Below are 17571 nucleotides of genomic sequence, written 5' to 3' on the forward strand. Positions count from 1 at the left end.
CTTGTAGATCAGTGGTCTCATATTCGAATTATTATGACACCTTAGTAGTGTGTGTGAGAGATAAAAAGCTGATCTTCATCATAAATTACCTGACCCAATAGGGAAATCCCAATTCTTCCCTTGTAGTTTAGACTATCGTTTGTATTTTTAAAAAAAATATAGACTCATTTCCTCTTTTTTCTGGGGTGGCTAAAAAAGTGACTTTCATTTCATCCGTATCCATAGAAGGAATGACCATAGATCTGTTACTGTTATGTGAATTTATGCCCGTATCTCTCAAATATAATTATGTAGACAGAGATGCCGCCTTAATATTATTCTCCAATTCCAAATCTTAACGATAAAATAGTAACATATTGGGAATCATTAGCTTTGTCTTCTGTAACTCGTTATCCAATTGGATTTTGTGGTTTTTTATATTCTTCTGGTGATTGAGACACAGTAGCATGTTGATTCTAAGCCCTTCCTATTGGGACAGGGTTTATGCACATAATATTTTTTTTTATGATGTGGGCAGTTGTTTTTTTCTCAATGTTTTTGTGCTTAGTTATTATCAATAAGCATTGCTCATGCCTATCCTTTATAGAATAGTTAAAAGGACTGCATAGTATTTCTGTATGTATTTATATTCAAAGCTTGCCAATGAAGTCTTGTGGAATAAATGAGGGTATTTGTTTTCCATAAATCTGCATTCAACATTGCTGTTTCTTTGTCTGAAAGAATGAAATTTGATAGGGTTTCAGATGTTGGGCAAGAACATTGAGCACAACTTGTACTACTATTTCTACTTGCTCTTCTTGTTGAGGTGTTGTGAATCTTGTGGTTCAGTTTCTTTCTTTTGTAAATGAATGCGCAGAAGATTGATTGCCAAGAAAGAATTATTCAACAGAGCCATGGACTAATCAGTGATTTCAATTTTGAACTTGGTAGCCAGTCTTCTCAAAATTTTGATCTACAACAGGCTTGGAACATGGGAATTTGGGTTCAGCAGCCAACCGAGGATCAGCCAAACATGTCACAGCTTCAAAATCATGGGCTTCCTAGGTCACCCTCCAGCATTATGAGCCGCTTCGAATCGCCGGCTTCTGCTTTTTATGCCACCGAGCGCTGTATGGGGTTTTCACAGTATCACTCTCAGGTTGGTAATTCACAGTTCCCTTCAGGCCAAACTTACAATGAAAGCTACGGCTCCATGGATTCATCAGAGCAAGCTGATCCAAATTTAGACATCAGAAACACCCTGCAGTCAATTGTGAAATCTCAACCCAGCAGCTATCATCAATACCAGAAATCCTCAGAGAAGCCTAATCAAATCCCTTTGCCAAGCAATAACCACTTTGAACATCAACAAAATAAGTTGCGTGGAGAGAGTACTGCCTCAGTTAGGAGACCCTCCTTGTCACTTCCTCCTAAAGAAAATCAGGATCAAGCAGTATGTATATTCTATTCTATAATTCATCTTTTATTGCTGTTTTTATGCATTGATTTTTCAATGCCCCACCACTCCATCAAGATATGCATATGGGCTAGTTTCTTGTGCACAGGGTGGTTGTAATTCATTCAGCACTTCTCCAGTTACACAGCTGAGCTTCTTTCCTCAGCAAGGAAAGCAATCTCCAAGCATTTCCTCTGGAAATGTTTCCACTACATATGGTGATTCTCCTTCAACTAGCCCCGTGCTCACGAGTAAAACACGAATTCGATGGAATCAAGATCTTCACGAGAAGTTCGTTGAATGTGTAAATCGCCTTGGGGGCGCTGACAGTAAATAACTCAACATGAGCTTTTTTAAATTACTATACAAATAAGAATTTATGTATGTTGATTTATCTGTTGATTCATATTGTAGAAGCAACACCTAAGGCAATACTGAAGATGATGTGCTTGGATGGATTAACCATCTTTCATGTTAAAAGTCATCTGCAGGTATTCACTACTAAATGCAATTTCTTCAACTTTTTCATTCTTGTTCTTGTTTCTTACTCTCCTAGAGTCTGATTCATTTTTTCCCCTTTCCGTTTTATTCTTCTTGTAGAAATATCGAATCGCAAAATATCTGCCGGACACTGCTGAAGGTATTTGTTCAATTGTGTTTAACAATTCTGCCCTTAGCAGCTAGAACTTTTTAAGGTCTCATTACTTTGTTTACAAGCGTTGAAATCATGTATTGGTTCCTTATGGACATGATTTTTTCCTTCTTGTTACAAAATACAAGGTTTGGTAAAGTTTATCCAGATTGGATTGTCTTGTTTTTATCTCCTAATCTAGTACTCTTCTTCTGTTGCAGGGAAATCTGAGAAAAGAACAACTTTGAATGTCGAACCCCAGCTCGATATGAAAACGTAACCCATCAGTTTACCCTGATTGTTGCTCTGATTCTCAGTTCATCAATATGATTCTATATGAACACTTTTTCCTTTTAGAACTGGAATTCTGTTTGATGTTTTTCTCTTTACTGCTATGTACACCAGCATCTTACAACCCAATAATGTCAACTTTTCTGGCAGTGGCTTGCAAATCAAAGAGGCGCTGCAACTGCAACTAGATGTCCAGAGGCGTCTTCATGAACAGTTAGAGGTGCAACTATTAAATTTCTTGTGACCACATTTTTATTTTACTCCGCATTAGAATCCTTGTTGAGGCCAATAACTCTGTAAACTGGTTTGTAAATGACAACATTAGCCAAGTCAGTTATAAGAATTCTCAGAACTTGAAGCACTTTCATATTGCCGAGGACTAATAGAAAATACTTTAGTCTAATATTTCAATTTCATTTATTTATTTCGACGAACAGATTCAACGAAATTTACAGCTGCGAATCGAAGAACAAGGGAAGCAGCTCAAGAAGATGTTTGATCTGCAACAAAAAACAAGTAATGACCTGTTTAAGACTCAGAACTTGGACATCGCATGCCATGAAGATGCCCCATCAGATAGTCTAAATGCCATTCAGGTCTCAAGCCCTGAAGATTCTGGGAATAGCAATTTCCCATCCAAGATAAGTTAGTCCAAAAAAGTAAAATTTTCAGGCATTCTCGGACATAAGTGCTCATTTGGTTAAAAACTCCCGAACCAACAAAGCTCAGTCCCTTAACAGAATCAAGAACACCTCAAATGCTACTATACTGTGTAAGAAAGCAAAGGAGAACAAGAAGATGAGATCAATTAAAAAGGATATGATCCTATAGAATGACTCTTGTTATTTTCATAAAGCTTATTGTGTGGCAGTATTGCAGCAATGGCTTATTGTTACCCTCAAGTTCTCATGCTTTCCATGTAATCATACTTAAATCTTGTACTGTGAAATTTTTTTGCTGGTGTGGAATTCGATTTGTCATACTTGGAGCTTTTAATATGACAAAAGACTCAACAAGATTATGTTTCTAATACTGCACACAAGAGTGCATGGTCACAACAGATTTTGGACTTCCACTTATGGATCAAGCAGGATTTCAAAATGGAATGAGCAGGATTAATTTTATGTACTTTTTTTTTCTTCCTATGGTAGATAAAAAAACTTCAGAATAATATTTTTTTTTTATCTTTCAAATTTTCCAAACATACATAGGTTGATCCTACCTGCCCCGGTGGCTTGCTTACCCCCATTTTCTGTTCAAATCTTTAGTACATCTTGTTATCGGTTGCTCCTCCTTGGTGGTGGTGGTGGTGGTGGTGAATCTACAATGGTGGCGCCGATGACGTGCTATATGATGCCGGCGGGTGTTGCTATTTTCTAGATCTAAGGTATATATATATATATATATATATTTTTTTTTTTTTATACACACACACATAGAGAGCTTCTATTGAGAATCCCTCAAATAAGAATTTGAGGGACACCTTTGTAGGGCTCATTCCATATTGTATTTCACTAATCCAAACTGTCTATTTTGTAGATACTTATTCAAATATCATCTCTACAAAAAAATAACTTGAATTTCGATATCATTTGATCACTCAATTGAATTATTGAAATTTTAGTACTTTCTTGAAGCATTGTGTTCATTGATTTTGTATGACACAATTGGATATTGAAACGGTTTCCAATTTGTCTAATTTTTTGCAAGAATGATCTATGAATGTAAACTTAAAAAATAGATGTTTAGATCATTGAAAAAAAAAATTGTAGAGACCATGAAAGGTGTCCCTCAATAGAAGTGATCTATATATATAACACAGATTGAAGGTTCTTTTGTCTAATGTTTTCTAAGCTTTATTTGTTTATTTGGGCCTGGTTTGTATCTTTATGTTGGGTTCATGTACTTTATTTGCTGGTGATGGGCTGTATTTATTATGGGCTTTTCATCTTTTGTAATTCTTCACACTCTTGGTGAATAGAGTAACGTTCACACAGAAAAAATAAAATAAAACAAAAAAAAATTCTTCATGAAAGCTAAAAGGCTGGAACTGCAGCTTGCATTTCTATACAACTGATTTCACTACAGTACAAGGTTTGGTTAATTTTATCCAGATTCGATCAGCTTGCTTTATCATTAGTTCTAATCTAGAGTCCTTTTCTTCTGCTGCAGGAAAAAAAAGAGAAATCTGAACTTGAAGGACTTTCATTCATATTAGAGAGCACTAATAGAAAATACAATATCATATACTATAAATCTTTCATTAATTTTCTTTTACTACTTCCACAAGATCGTCACAAAATAAAATTAGAAAAATAGAACAAAATTAGGCTAATTAATACTTATTATTGACATATGCGGGTTAAAAATGCTTTCTCACAACCAAAAGCGCTTCTGACAGTGTTTAACATAAAAGTCTAGAAGTGCTTCTTGGTAATAAAAATGTTTTTTTGGAGAAGCACCTGTCATGTGCTTCTTCAAGAAGCACTCCCAAGTGCTTTTCCAGGAAGCACTTTGATTTTTTATGAAAATTTCAACATCTTTATAATAAAAGCGATTTTGTTAGAAGTACGCATGAGCAGAAATGCTTCTTAGAGAAGCAGTCCCAAACGAGCCTAGGCCATCGAAGTCACACTTGAAAGAATTTAAAGGATTCAAACAAAGAGTGAATTAACAAAATTAGTAAATGTTCAATGAACTAGAATTAAATTGAGTAAACTTCGATGGCAGGCAGCAAATTTTTTTTTTCTTATGTTATTGACGACATCTCCAATTTTCTCTACTCGCCCACCTTAAAAAAGAAAAAATTGAATGCTTTCAAAAAACAAAATTGATCACGTACGAGGATTTGAAGAAAAATTCAACAAAAAAAGTATGGCACAAGGCAGGAAAAAAAAAAATTTGTTTCCCCCACAAGATCTCTGGTTCTCTGTTCGTCAATAATGATTCTAAATGAACAACTTTTTCTCTTTAGATTTGAAATTGAGTTTGATATTCCTTTTTTTTTTTTTTAAAACTTCCTTATGATGTGAACTTTTCAGGCAGTGGCATGCAAATCACGGAGGCGCACCAACTGCAACTAGATGCCCAGAGACGTCTTCATGAAAGTTGGAGGTACATACGAGAGATCCATTGCACGATTCTTGTTACCACCTTTTTATTTTACTCTGCATTAATTAGAGTTGTTTTTTAGGTCAAGATTTCTGTAAACTGGTTTATGAATGACAAACATAAACCAAATCAGTCTAGCAATTCTAAGGGCCAATAGAAATCAGAAAAAATAAATCTATGAACTTGATGGACTTCCATATTACAGAGACCCAATAGAAAACAGAATGTCATGTACCTTTTAATCTTGTTGTAGTTTCAATTTCATAAAGACAAGGAAATTCATTTTTACTTGTGCTTTACAGATTCAGAGGAATTTACAGTGTCGAATCGAAGAACAAAGGAAGCAACTCAAGAAGATGTTTGATCTGCAACTGCAACAAAAAAACAAGTAATAACTTGTTGAAAACTCAGAACTTGGACAGTCCATGCAAAGAAGATGGCCCATCAAATAGTCTTTGTGATACTCAGGTTTCAGCTTCTAGGCTCTGGAAACACTCAACTTTCCATTCAAGATAAGTCAGCCCAAGAAAGCAAATTGTTCAATGCTCATTCTCACACATAAATCCTCATAGGGTTCTAAATCCCAGCAAAGTTCCAGTTGTTTGAACCACAGATATTCCAGTGGCTAACATGTAAAGAAACAGATATTCTAAATGTAACTCCAAGAGAGTGTTCAATGTTGAAGGAGCTATGGAACGCGAAGAAGGAACAAGGCTTTTCTTTCTTTATTCAAGGGGTTCCAGTCCGTTTTCTACATCAAACTCCTGTTCTATTTATAGGGAAAACCAAAAATGAATTAATTTACAAGTCGGCCACCTCGGCTCGGAGCCGAGCCTTTTGCGTCACATCAGATATGTCAGATGCGGGGTGGTAGGGGTTCGTCCACGTTCTCTGCTCACGATGACCCTTGTATACTTCTACTAGGGGGCGGGTATGGGCAGAGTAGCCTGTTGCATACGGCGGCAGTCCCATCTGGGGAGGTGGCGAATCGGGCGGTTTGCACTTGGCTTTTGAAGGGACGTGGGCACGCTTGATGAGGTACGGCAGATCGGCGGCCAGAGGGGGTCTTGTCATTGACGTGGCTGATTTTGCATCCTACGAATTTCCAAAGGCAGCTTAGAGTCCGAGGCCGAGGGATATTTGCTCATTTCTGCCGGTGCGATGCGCAAAGCTCATGTGTTGTGTTTTTATTGGGCGAACCGGCTCGGTGCATGCCGAGCATCAACACCAGTCACAGAACCTTACAAGCTACTGCATCATGCCATACAAAAGGTTACGACCCTATAGATATATAAAGACTCTTAATATTGCAACAATGGCTTATTTTTACCATAATGTTTTCATGCTTTTCATGTATTCAAACTTGCAATTTTGTACTGTAAAATGTCCTTATATTATGCAACTGCACCACACACCCGCCTTAAAAAATTTATTAAAAAAAAACTGAATTTTTTTTCAATGAACGAAACTGTTCATGATGATTTGAAAAAAGAAACACCTAGAAAAGAAGTATGACACAAGCCAACAAAATAAGTGTTTCCTCCCGAGATTCCTAAAGAAAAAATGGGTCAAAGTACTACCATAGGCCATATAAACCATATGGGTGCTACCCTGACCATACATGGCTCACTAGAAGCACATGTTCTTAACAAGGTTAAGGAGTTTGTACCTTATTTATGGTAAATCATCAAGCCAATTATCTTCTCTCTAACATTTTGAAGGTGGTGATATAAGGCTTTGGGTAGAGACACTATCACAATGGATATAAAGGTGAAGAAGTGTGTCAGTATTATATTGAAAATGACGCATTAATTTACAGCAAATTATTAATGTAATATTTTCCTATTTTCACAGACACATATATATTAGGTGTATTGGTAATTAGGGGTAGGCATGGGTTAGGTTGGGTTGGTTTTGGTCCCAACTCGTAACTCAACCCGATATATAGTGGTTTATGATTTTTTAGACCAAAATCAGCTGATTATTAGGCCAATCCAATCCAACCCAACCTTTTTGTGATTAGATTGGGCGGTTTGGTCGGGTTAACTCAAAATTAAACTCACTGTTAAATTTTGGTTCAAACCTATAACTCAACCCGTACAAAATGGTTTATAATTTTATGAACTCATGACTCATTTATTATTAGGGCAACCCAACCCTCAAATGATTAGATTAGGCGATACGGTTGTGTTGACCCGAAATTGTGCCCATTCCTATTGGCAATAGCGGATCCACACTCCAACGAAGTGTTGATTTTAAAGACTAAAGCTTAATTGTACTCCCAATCTAGATAAATCAACTATTAGCTCATTTCTATATGTAGAAATAAGCCACCTCTTTGTAAATCAAATATACTCCCAAACATTGGATTGAATTTGGAGCCCCTGTGATGCAACTTTCGAGAGCCATCAATCAACGAGCTTTGACAGCTTCATGGGTTGGTAGCTGTGAGTTTTCCTCAAATCACTCACACACTCTCTATTTTCTTTCTCTTCTTTCTCTTTTTTTTTTCTTCTTCTTCTTCTTTCCTTCTTCCCTTCTTTATTCTTTCTCTGTTTCACTTTTTTTTTTTCTTCACCATCGTTCCAACAACCGCTATAATAGATCTGGGGGAAAAAAAATTAGCCCACTCCTATAAAAATTCTTGAGTCCGCCATTATCTATTGGTAACTACTTGGTTACTTTATGCGGACTTACTTTAATTTTCTAGGCTTTTTAATGTATTAAAGCAAAATTATTTCTGGAACATAAAATTACGTTGGTTAATATGATTCTTGAATTCATGTACCGTGAGTATTCTTATAGCATGGGATCGGAGAGATGGAAGGTAGATATATTAGGTTAAAATGTTCTCCATTTCCTATTATGTTATCCTCACCTGCCTTTTAGTAATAAACAAAAAGTCAAATATTTTTCTATATATTCAGTTGGCCATGACAGTGAATTTGCCTTCTTACAGTAATGTTAAAACATAATTTTGTTCTTTGAAACAAGCAATATGAGCAGAGAATCGAACTAGACTTTAGGTGCTGGAATTCTAAAAACAAAGCAAAATCCATACTGGATTTAAGGATCGGTTTGGATTGGGCTGGTTCGGCCCATATTAGAATTCCCATCACATACATAGAACAAAATTTAGGAAGAAGAAGACCCACATGCCCTAACGAGTAAAACAAAACAGAACAAACCGCACGCACTGCTCTGTTGCCGAGAGAGAGAGAGAGAGAGAGAGAGAGAAAGCAAATGGAAGACGTAAAGAAGAGAAAGATAGAAGAGGCTTCGGGCAACGGTGAAGAAATCTCAACATATTCAGAGGACCACTTGCGCTCCTTGCTTGACCCCCTTGCTAAACCCCAGCTCGTCGATCTCCTCGCTAAACTGTGCGTTAAACATTTTAATTTGTGATTTTTCTGAATTGGGTTTTCAATAATTTCTATGTGTTTTCTAAATTTGATCCCTTTCGTCTTGATATTTCAATAATGGGTCATTGAATTTGAATATTGAGCTCCATTTTGCATGTGAGAATGCTTTGTATGGTGTACAAGGGGTCCCCAAGAGAATTGTGTGGCTGTGTGATTGACTCTGTGCATGTGGTGTTTGGTTGCATGTTGAGGGGCATATAGAGGTTCCCAATATCCTTCAATTGCAGAAGAAATTAAGGGTGTTGCTAGTGCAGATCCTGTTCATCGAAAGCTTTTTGTTCGTGGGTTGGCTTGGAATACCTCATCAGATACCTTGCGTGCTGTGAGTGCATTGCTCGTTGTGCTTTGCATGTCATGCTTGTCTCACAACTGCATATCATATTGACTTAAAGACACCCAATTTGTCAAAAGAATGTATATATACGTATATATGATATGACCATGAAGCCTTGTTGTATTTTGCTGAACATTCATTGAAGGGTCTTTTCTGTTTTTGTTGTTCAGGCATTTAGTGAGCATGGAGAAATTGAGGAAGGGGCTGTCATCTATGACAAAGCAAGCGGGAAATCACGCGGCTATGGTTTTATTACTTACAAGTATATGGAGTCAACTCAGCATGCGCTCAGAGCACCTAGCAAGTTGATTGATGTAAGCATTTACCACATTACGAGTCTAATTTCGTATGTTCGTTCAATTTGTCCATGTGTGAATGATCAACATACCCACAAAAATTTGAATTTGATTGTTTGCTTTCTCTAGATTTTACCATGTAGATAAAGTAGGGTCGTGTTCATTTGAGTAAGGATGTGTTGACTGTGTATTCTCATGTTGTGTACAGTAGGATTTCCAACCAAGCTACCCTAATAGTGAACTAGAAACATAAGGGTAACTTGGTTGGAAAGCCTATTATTCCATTTTTGTCCTGAAACTCAGAGTTGTTTTCATTTGAGCTGTGGAGCATAATCTTATGAGGAAAAGGAAATGAAATTTAATGTTATTATCTGAATTATGTATTTCTATTGCAAAAGGTTATATGTGTGAGGTTGGCTATCTGTCAAATATTAGTAGTTTTTTTTTCTATTTGAAAGAGCAACAATGTAAACTGTTAAAGAGAAAAAGAACTGAAGTAAAGTTGTTTTGTAGTTGCAACACAAACCCCTTTTAATTGTTACTTTTCGGCCTTTATTAGAGGATATTGGCTATTATGGTTTTTGTGGTTAACATGATTAAGGAAACTAGTAGAACTTTTAAATTATTTTGGCCTATAAGGTTAGTTAACTAAATGCTAGTTAACAAAATTCTTTATAGGGTAATTACATATACGTTCTTAAGAAAATTGAATGGGAAGTCAACTTTAGTTATAGAGACAATATTATAACTAATAACAAATGAGAGATGGCTAGGAGACATTTTTAAGGGGAGAGATTCCTATAAAATAAAAGCATTGTAGTTTCAATAAAGAAAAGGTAGTGTTACCTAATTCACTCCCCTCACCCTCCCGAACTACGAACTGGTTCACGGCCCAAATCGTAGAAACTAACATTCTAGATGATTGTAAGGTGTAATAGATTTTCTGATATGTAGGTGGTAAGTCCAAACCCATGAATAAAAGGAAATGTAGTCATTTAAGTCAACCTCTTGATATATTCATTTAGTTGCATTCAATGAATGCTATTTTTAAACTTGTAATATAAAGTATCTATTATGTAAATATAAAATTTAGAATAATTCACGACGACCCAAATTACATCACTGACTATGCCTACCCCAACGAATTCATACCAAAGAAACTAGACTAGTGAACCATGTACCCTTTTCCTTTTCATGTACTGTATTGTTCCCTGTACCAGGTAAAATTGTATCACACACACACACACACACACATATATATATATATTCATTTATATTCTCCCCCTCGTAATTCGGTCTTTAACATGTAATTTTCTTTTAAACATTAATAAAAATCTTTGCCTGGGAAGCCTACTATGCCTAGATGAGCCAATTAATAGCTCTGACTCCTTTTGTGAACCATGACAGGGTTTTATTTTCACTTCTATATTCTTTCAGTTACTTAAATTTTTTATTTTCCTCAGGGTCGCCTGGCTGTTTGTAATCTAGCTTGTGAGGGGTTAAGTGGGACAAGTGCTACCCTTGATCTCACCCAGAGGAAACTTTACATTGGGGGCTTGTCACCAAATGTCACAAGTGAGATGCTGCTCCACTTTTTTGGCAGGCATGGTGATATAGAAGAGGGTTCAGTTGCATATGACAAAGATACAAATGAGTCACGGTATAATTAAACTTTCGTCATACATTATGTCGAAAAACTTATATTCTCTACCTGGATCCTTTCCACAATATGTTTGCTGCCAACTGTGCAATGATTGTGTTTTTCTTTCCTTTGTAGTGGGTTTGGCTTTGTTACATACAGGACAGTGGAGGCTGCAAAGAAGGCCATAGACGATCCGCAAAAGACCCTTGGGGTTAGTGAATGATAAGCCTTATGTCAATTGGTAGCATTTAATTTAGCTTCCTAAATGCATGATCCTTCGATAATAATCCCGAGTGGGTTTATGCCCAAAATAGTTCTCTGTTGTTGGGCATGCAAATATTTGTATGATTTTAGAAACAAATTGAATTTATTTTCCTGGAAATATTTAATTTCAAATACTACATGAGAATGATTTTCAATGTTTTTGTCCATGTTTTCTGTTTAAATGTGAATAATGTGTAATGGCCTCATGCCAGATTTTGTTTTGGTTTCTGAGACGTATTTTTACCTCATTATCCTTAGGGATCATTGTTCATGTTGCTTCAATTATAGCAAATGATCACTAAATGAAATTGGGCAATGGGACTGTGTTTGGGATATGACTGGGAAGAGGTTGCTTAAGTGAAATTGTCCATGCATGCTTTGAAAAATGATTAATTATATGCTAGATAATGTTCGCTTCTAGCTTTTATGTCTTTTTGAATTTGCAAATTTTATGTAACTTTTTTTTTTCACAACATGGTGGTTGCCCCTGCTTCGATAATGCTACTTGTATTGTTGTAATTTTCTTGGGGTGGTGACCACATGGTGTATTGTTGGGGTTCCAGCTCCGAGAAATGCCTTCTGAGTTGTCTGAACTCAAGTTGAGGAACGAACTGCTGAATATCCTTTGTAGTTTGACTGTTTCTTTATTATTTCTAAAATAATTATAGTAGAATAGAGCATGTGAAGAAAATAGGGAGGAAAGGGATATTATTTCGGATAGGAGCAGATTTGGATGACTTTATGGGCTTATTTGTCTAAGAATTTGAGGGACGTTTCCTTTTGTTAATTCATCTTGCTTGGGCATTCATTATGAATTAATTGTGATATTTTTCTTATAAAACAAGAAGAAGAAAGAAACCTGATTTCTCAGATTCATTTGTTTTTCATCAGGTAACGTAGCTTAGTGCAGCTTCTATGTATCTGCCATTGTGGTTAGATCTGTAGTCCCTGGCAAACAAATTCCTATTAGCACATGGAAGCCTAAAGTTTATGTTTGGTTGCAGGGGAGGAATATCATTGTGAAGCTGGCTGATTCCCACAAGGGCAGAACAGTACAAGCACAGCTACCCCCAGCAATGGTTCCGATGGCCTTACCTCTAGCGGCTGGATATCCCCAGCCTGGAAAAGCACATGCAGGTGCAACCCCTGTTGGCTACGGTTATCCTCAAACTGTTGCAGCATACCCTGATTCTTCTTACCCAAGTCCTCCCACAGCTCCATACCAGGCACAATCACAAATTCCCTATCCATATTACATTGGCAAACAATGACTGATGACAGTTTTCAGGATGTGGTAATATTCAAGTTCCCTTGCCTTCTTTCATTTTTACCATGATTTTATTATGATTACGGCCAATTCTGATTATATTTCTCTCTCTACTTGACGTGCTTGGTTTTGCAGGCCTCTAATGTGTGCTGGGAGTCGTAGATGGCATAGAAGCTATGTTTCTGTGAGGGAGATGTCTTACTAGAAATTTTGCTTCCTGTTGTAATATTAGGCCAGAATAGTTGAAAATCTTTCATTTGTCAGTAGGTATAGTTTACTTTTTTCTAATGTTATAATTGGAATAATGTTTTCCATATGGGGATGGGGAGACATAGTTAAATGAGATACTGTACTATAGTTTAAAATGTATCTGTCAATCCATATGTGCAAACTTTCTTATTCAGGCCGAATTTGTTGACACTGTTTTGAGAAGAGATGAACTGTACATTTCCATGAGAACACAAATGGGAGAACTTCAAACAAGGGTCACTACCTTACAATATGAAAATTAGTAAATGCTCAACCAATATTGGATGCTCAATTTACTTAAATCATTCATTTGAATAAAGAAAAAAACTATTTTTGTAAACGAAAAATGTACAAAATGCCAATTATGCTGCTGTTTTTGTAGAATTAAATGTTAAAATTAATTTAGAGTTCTGAAAAAAGTTTAAAACTAATTTAGTAGTTTAATTCGACTTTCATAATCAATTGCATATAAAGTAACACACTTTTTTTCATAATATAAACCCAGTCAGAATATAAATTTAGAAATAACACTTTTTATATTTATTTTCTTGTCCCTGCTCTTTTAATTTGGACACTGGCTCGAGGAAAATGTTTTACTTATTCCTTTGTAAATAGGAGCTTCTACATCCCCATCACGTCTTCATCATTCCTTTGTAAATAGGAGCTCCTACATTCATACCAATGACAGTATGACATGTGAGCATAATTTTTTGGGAGTTTCACTAAAACACCCAAAATGAGAGCTGAAATTATAAAAAAACCCAACACCCAAAACATTTTATAAACACACCCAAAATCCATCATTACACACACTCAAAACCCATTTATAAACACACTCAAAAAATATACAATTGTTGACTTTGGGGTTGATTTTGGGTGTGTTTTTATGTTTAAATAGTGTTTGAGTTTTTTTATAAATACATATTTAGGATTGAGTTTATTTATAAATTTGTATAATTTTTTTTATAATAGATTTTTAATGAATTATTTTTGAGGAAGTGTCAAACGGTGGTTTTTAGACGAGCTCGCTCAATATCTGCTCGTGTTCTTTCTTTTTAGTTTGGCTCCTACATCTGCATTGGATGGACGAGTGGCTTTCAAACATCATTCCCAGCGCCGGTGATGTGCAATATGATAAGAGAACCAATCGAGGAATTCAGTTTGAGTGAAGCTGAATTGCTTCGCAGATCAATGCCAAGAATTGAATCAGCCTCTCAATCAGCAGCAATGCGGCAAACTCTGCAGCTGAAGCTCTAAATCTCTCTGTGTAGCGGTAGGTATCGAGCTCATCTGCCCGCATATTTTCATCTTTATCCCATTGTCCCAAGGTACTATGTTTCATCCCAAAAGACTTCAACTTTCTTTTATATTCAGCTGAATCTTGGCCCAAGATAATCACTAGGCTTGACTTCTCATCAAACTGGTTATGACCCATTTGCACAAATTAAGAACAACATCTGTTCTCAAATGGGTTTCTTCAAATTTTGATGAAAACCACCTTAGATCAGCAAGAACCCCAATTCAGCCAATTGGGTCTTTCCCCAATGGCCAAGCCCTTAGGTTTTACAAAACTAAAAGGTCTCCTGTAACTGAAAGTTGTGAAAACGTGGATAGAACTTCGACTGGTAATGGCAAAATTTCTGGTCGAATTTCTCGTGCTGTTAAAAAAGAAGCACAAGCTGCATTATTGGATTATTTGCATTTTACTAGAAGCTTACAGTTTCTGGATGCAGAGAATATGAGTAAAAACTCTCCACATTTTCTCAAGAAGCTTATAAATAGTGCGGATAATGAAAAGAAAATTGGGCAGACGATTGCTCGGTTCTTGCGCTACCACCCTATTAATGAATTTGAACCTTTCTTTGAGAGCTTGGGTTTGAAACCTCCCGAGTATGTTCCTCTTCTTCCTCAAAAATTGATATTTTTGATCGATGACAATTTGCTGCTTCATAATTATGGTGTTTTATGTCATTACGGGATTGCACGTAATAAGATAGGAAAGATTTATACGGAAGCCACTGAAGTCTTTCAATACAATGTTGGGGTTTTGTTATCAAAGCTTCAAGCTTATGAAGAACTTGGTCTCAGCCAATCTGCTTTGATTAAGTTTGTTGTTGCTAGTCCTTATCTTTTAATTGGGGATGCAAATGCTTCATTTTTAAAGTTATTGGGAAAACTTAAGAGTTTTGGATTCGAAATCAGTTGGATTCAGGGGAACTTATCGGAAGAAAATTCTTATAATTGGAGCCGGATGCTTGAAGTTCTAAGTTTTCTTAGTAAGATGGGTTGCAGCGACAGACAGCTGGGTGAATTAATTGGCCAGCACCCAGATATTTTATTTGAGGCTTCAGGGGAAAGGACATTTTCAATAATTGGGTTCTTGCTGAAGTTTGGATTCAGAATGAGCCAGGTATCTTCACTGTTTCTGCAGTTTCCCCGAATTCAAGTTATGAAATTTGGTTTGAATTTGAGGAAATGTTTTTCTTTCCTGAATGAGATCAGAATGGAGGTTGCAGGGATTGGGAAGATCATCCGTTCTCACCCCCTGCTACTGGGTTCGTGTGCTTTGAAGAAAACTAACACCTTACTTCTTCACTTGAACATTGGGAAGAAGAGCTTGTGTAGATACATCCAGGAGAACCCACAAGAATTGAAGCACTGGGTTTTGGGCAGAAGACTTAGGCCATTAGACTGTGGAAACAACTTTAGATCAAAGACAGAGAAGGCTAAATTCTTGTTAGACATAGGATTTGTAGAGAACTCAAACAAAATGAAAGAAGCTCTAAATGAATTTCAAGGCAACGGATATGAGCTTCAGGAAAGATTTGATTGTATTGTGGAAGCTGGTTTCAATCCTGAGGACGTCTGCCAAATGGTTAAACTATCACCTCGAATTCTTAGCCAGTCAAAGGATGTTATTGAAATGAAGATTGATTTTCTTGTAAATCATTTGTGTTATCCCTTATCAACTTTACTCATCTTCCCAAAATATCTTACCTATGGAACTAAAAGGGTCCAGCATAGGGTACTTATGTACAATTGGCTCAAAGATCATGGAACAGATCCTACATATGCCTTGAGCACTGTTGTTTCTTGCTCAGATATATATTTTCTGAGGAAGTTTGTTAATCATCATCCTAGTGGTCCTCAAGTTTGGGAGGATTTGAAGAGAAAAATTTATTCAAAGGAATAAAATGTTCATTGATTCTCCTGAAGGTTCAGCAGTGTTTATTATCACCAAGTTGATGCTAGCATGTTAGTTTTTTCTTATTGAAGCTCTTGGGATTGAATTGCTAAAAGAAATTGAGCGAAATGCGGCAAGGAAAGATTGACTGTGTATATAAGCCTTCAAGTTTTTGAACTTCAGCAATATTGTATGTTTTCCCTTAAACACACTGATTGGGACATTTTCAAATTTAAGGATGAATGTGAGATATATGTTATAGTTTAGGAGAGATTAGTAAATTAGAAATAAAAAATATACAATTTCAAATAATCAAATGCATATGCAACCTAATAGTTGTGTGTGAAGCTGGAGGAGTTGTTCTTTGGTGATGCCATAGCTCGAAGCCGTTTTGCATCGCGCCATCATTCGTGTTACAAATCAAGCGCTGTAGAAGAATTGTACTTGGTGTGTTGTTGCTATGTTTATCATCATCTTGCTAATGAGAAAAACTCCACCACTGCTCCTCTTCTAAACTTGATCCAGAACCCAGATGACTGAAAATACAAAACTGAACTGTACACTCGGGTTTGTTCCTTCTTGTTTGTGCTCTCTCTCTCTCTCTCTCTCTCTCTCTCTCTCTCTCTTACTTATTTGGTTGGAATGTAGAATCATGGAATGGCTATGTAAATTTATCTGACAGAAAGTAATCAAACCAAAATTTAGAAAGAAAAAAAATGTTGAAATGAGGTGCTGTTCTTCATTGAAATGAAAATGTAAACAGAATTACAAGGAATTAGAATTGGAAGGTTTTGCATCACTGCTACATGCATAACAAGTCCATGTATGCAAAAGACATTTTATATTTTCCAAGTTAATAAAAAAAGTCGTAAGGAAATGGGTAGTGCTACACTACAAAACATTTTACTGCATGCCATGGCTATTTAGATGAGTGGCTAGCATTTTCACTCACAATCTTCTCGTGTATTTGTTACACAAGCATTATAAAATAGTTCACTAAAAACTTGTTGGATGTAAATATAAACAAATCGCTAAGAAAATTTGCACTACTCTTTGTTCTTTGTTTAAATCTTTTTTTATCCTTTATCCTGTGCACTCATTATTTATCTTTATTTTTTTTTATTCTTATAAAAGCGATATTAGAGGAAAAGGAAATTCAAACACATGATGTTAAGTAAGTACGTGGCTAATATTGCCCTTAACTACTTAAGTTGTAAATTCCTTGCCATTGCTTTTTATCTTTATATATATAGCAAAAGACAGAGAATGGTGAAACATTCAAAATATCAGAAAATGTCCTTGGTTAATGCAAATATTAACAATTAAAATTATTAATTAAATGAAGATAATATGATAAATTCATACTTTTTATAAATAAAAAATAATAATAATAAATCAAATAATAGATCCTATTTTTATGGAACACAACTACCCATTATCTTTTT

At 35.9% G+C, this 17571-nt stretch overlaps 3 protein-coding genes across 4 annotated transcripts; all 3 read left to right on the forward strand.

Moving 5' to 3' along the window:
• The first annotated feature begins 576 nt into the window (after positions 1-576).
• LOC103339429 (uncharacterized) lies at positions 577-3337 on the forward strand. Of its 2 annotated transcripts, none has more exons than XM_008242723.2 (7): positions 577-1432; positions 1545-1764; positions 1850-1926; positions 2036-2075; positions 2288-2342; positions 2472-2577; positions 2795-3337. In XM_008242723.2, exons 1-7 carry the CDS (start codon positions 845-847, stop codon positions 3005-3007), a joined length of 1299 nt encoding a protein of 432 aa, XP_008240945.2. In that variant the 5' UTR covers positions 577-844; the 3' UTR covers positions 3008-3337. The 2 variants fall into 2 exon arrangements, with proteins under 2 accessions (XP_008240945.2, XP_088898307.1); XM_089042181.1 differs by having other exon boundaries at positions 584-1432; positions 2508-2577.
• Positions 3338-8553: 5216 nt separating this feature from the next.
• LOC103339430 (UBP1-associated protein 2C-like) lies at positions 8554-13096 on the forward strand. Its single transcript, XM_008242725.3, has 7 exons — positions 8554-8848; positions 9092-9212; positions 9395-9538; positions 10984-11180; positions 11298-11373; positions 12431-12720; positions 12829-13096. Exons 1-6 carry the CDS (start codon positions 8712-8714, stop codon positions 12695-12697), a joined length of 942 nt encoding a protein of 313 aa, XP_008240947.2. The 5' UTR covers positions 8554-8711; the 3' UTR covers positions 12698-12720; positions 12829-13096.
• An 864-nt stretch (positions 13097-13960) lies between these two features.
• Positions 13961-16392, forward strand: LOC103339431 (transcription termination factor MTEF18, mitochondrial-like). The gene has a single exon (XM_008242727.2). It carries the CDS (start codon positions 14369-14371, stop codon positions 16133-16135), a length of 1767 nt encoding a protein of 588 aa, XP_008240949.2. The 5' UTR covers positions 13961-14368; the 3' UTR covers positions 16136-16392.
• Positions 16393-17571: the final 1179 nt, after the last annotated feature.

Source organism: Prunus mume, linkage group LG8, assembly GCF_029339155.1.
Source record: "Prunus mume cultivar Tortuosa linkage group LG8, ASM2933915v1, whole genome shotgun sequence".
In the NCBI taxonomy this organism is placed as follows: Eukaryota; Viridiplantae; Streptophyta; class Magnoliopsida; order Rosales; family Rosaceae; genus Prunus; species Prunus mume.

What these genes read in the sequence shown, in the direction of transcription:
- LOC103339430 (XM_008242725.3), top strand. Translation starts at nt 8,712, where the DNA reads ATGGAAGACGTAAAGAAGAGAAAGATAGAAGAGGCTTCGGGCAACGGT. An exon ending in CATCAGATACCTTGCGTGCT is followed by an intron (nt 9,213 to 9,394) that starts GTGAGTGCATTG and finishes TTTGTTGTTCAG; the next exon opens with GCATTTAGTGAGCATGGAGA. An exon ending in ATCCGCAAAAGACCCTTGGG is followed by an intron (nt 11,374 to 12,430) that starts GTTAGTGAATGA and finishes GTTTGGTTGCAG; the next exon opens with GGGAGGAATATCATTGTGAA.
- LOC103339431 (XM_008242727.2), top strand. Translation starts at nt 14,369, where the DNA reads ATGACCCATTTGCACAAATTAAGAACAACATCTGTTCTCAAATGGGTT.
- LOC103339429 (XM_008242723.2), top strand. Translation starts at nt 845, where the DNA reads ATGAATGCGCAGAAGATTGATTGCCAAGAAAGAATTATTCAACAGAGC. An exon ending in TCGCCTTGGGGGCGCTGACA is followed by an intron (nt 1,765 to 1,849) that starts GTAAATAACTCA and finishes TTCATATTGTAG; the next exon opens with AAGCAACACCTAAGGCAATA. An exon ending in CCCCAGCTCGATATGAAAAC is followed by an intron (nt 2,343 to 2,471) that starts GTAACCCATCAG and finishes TATGTACACCAG; the next exon opens with CATCTTACAACCCAATAATG.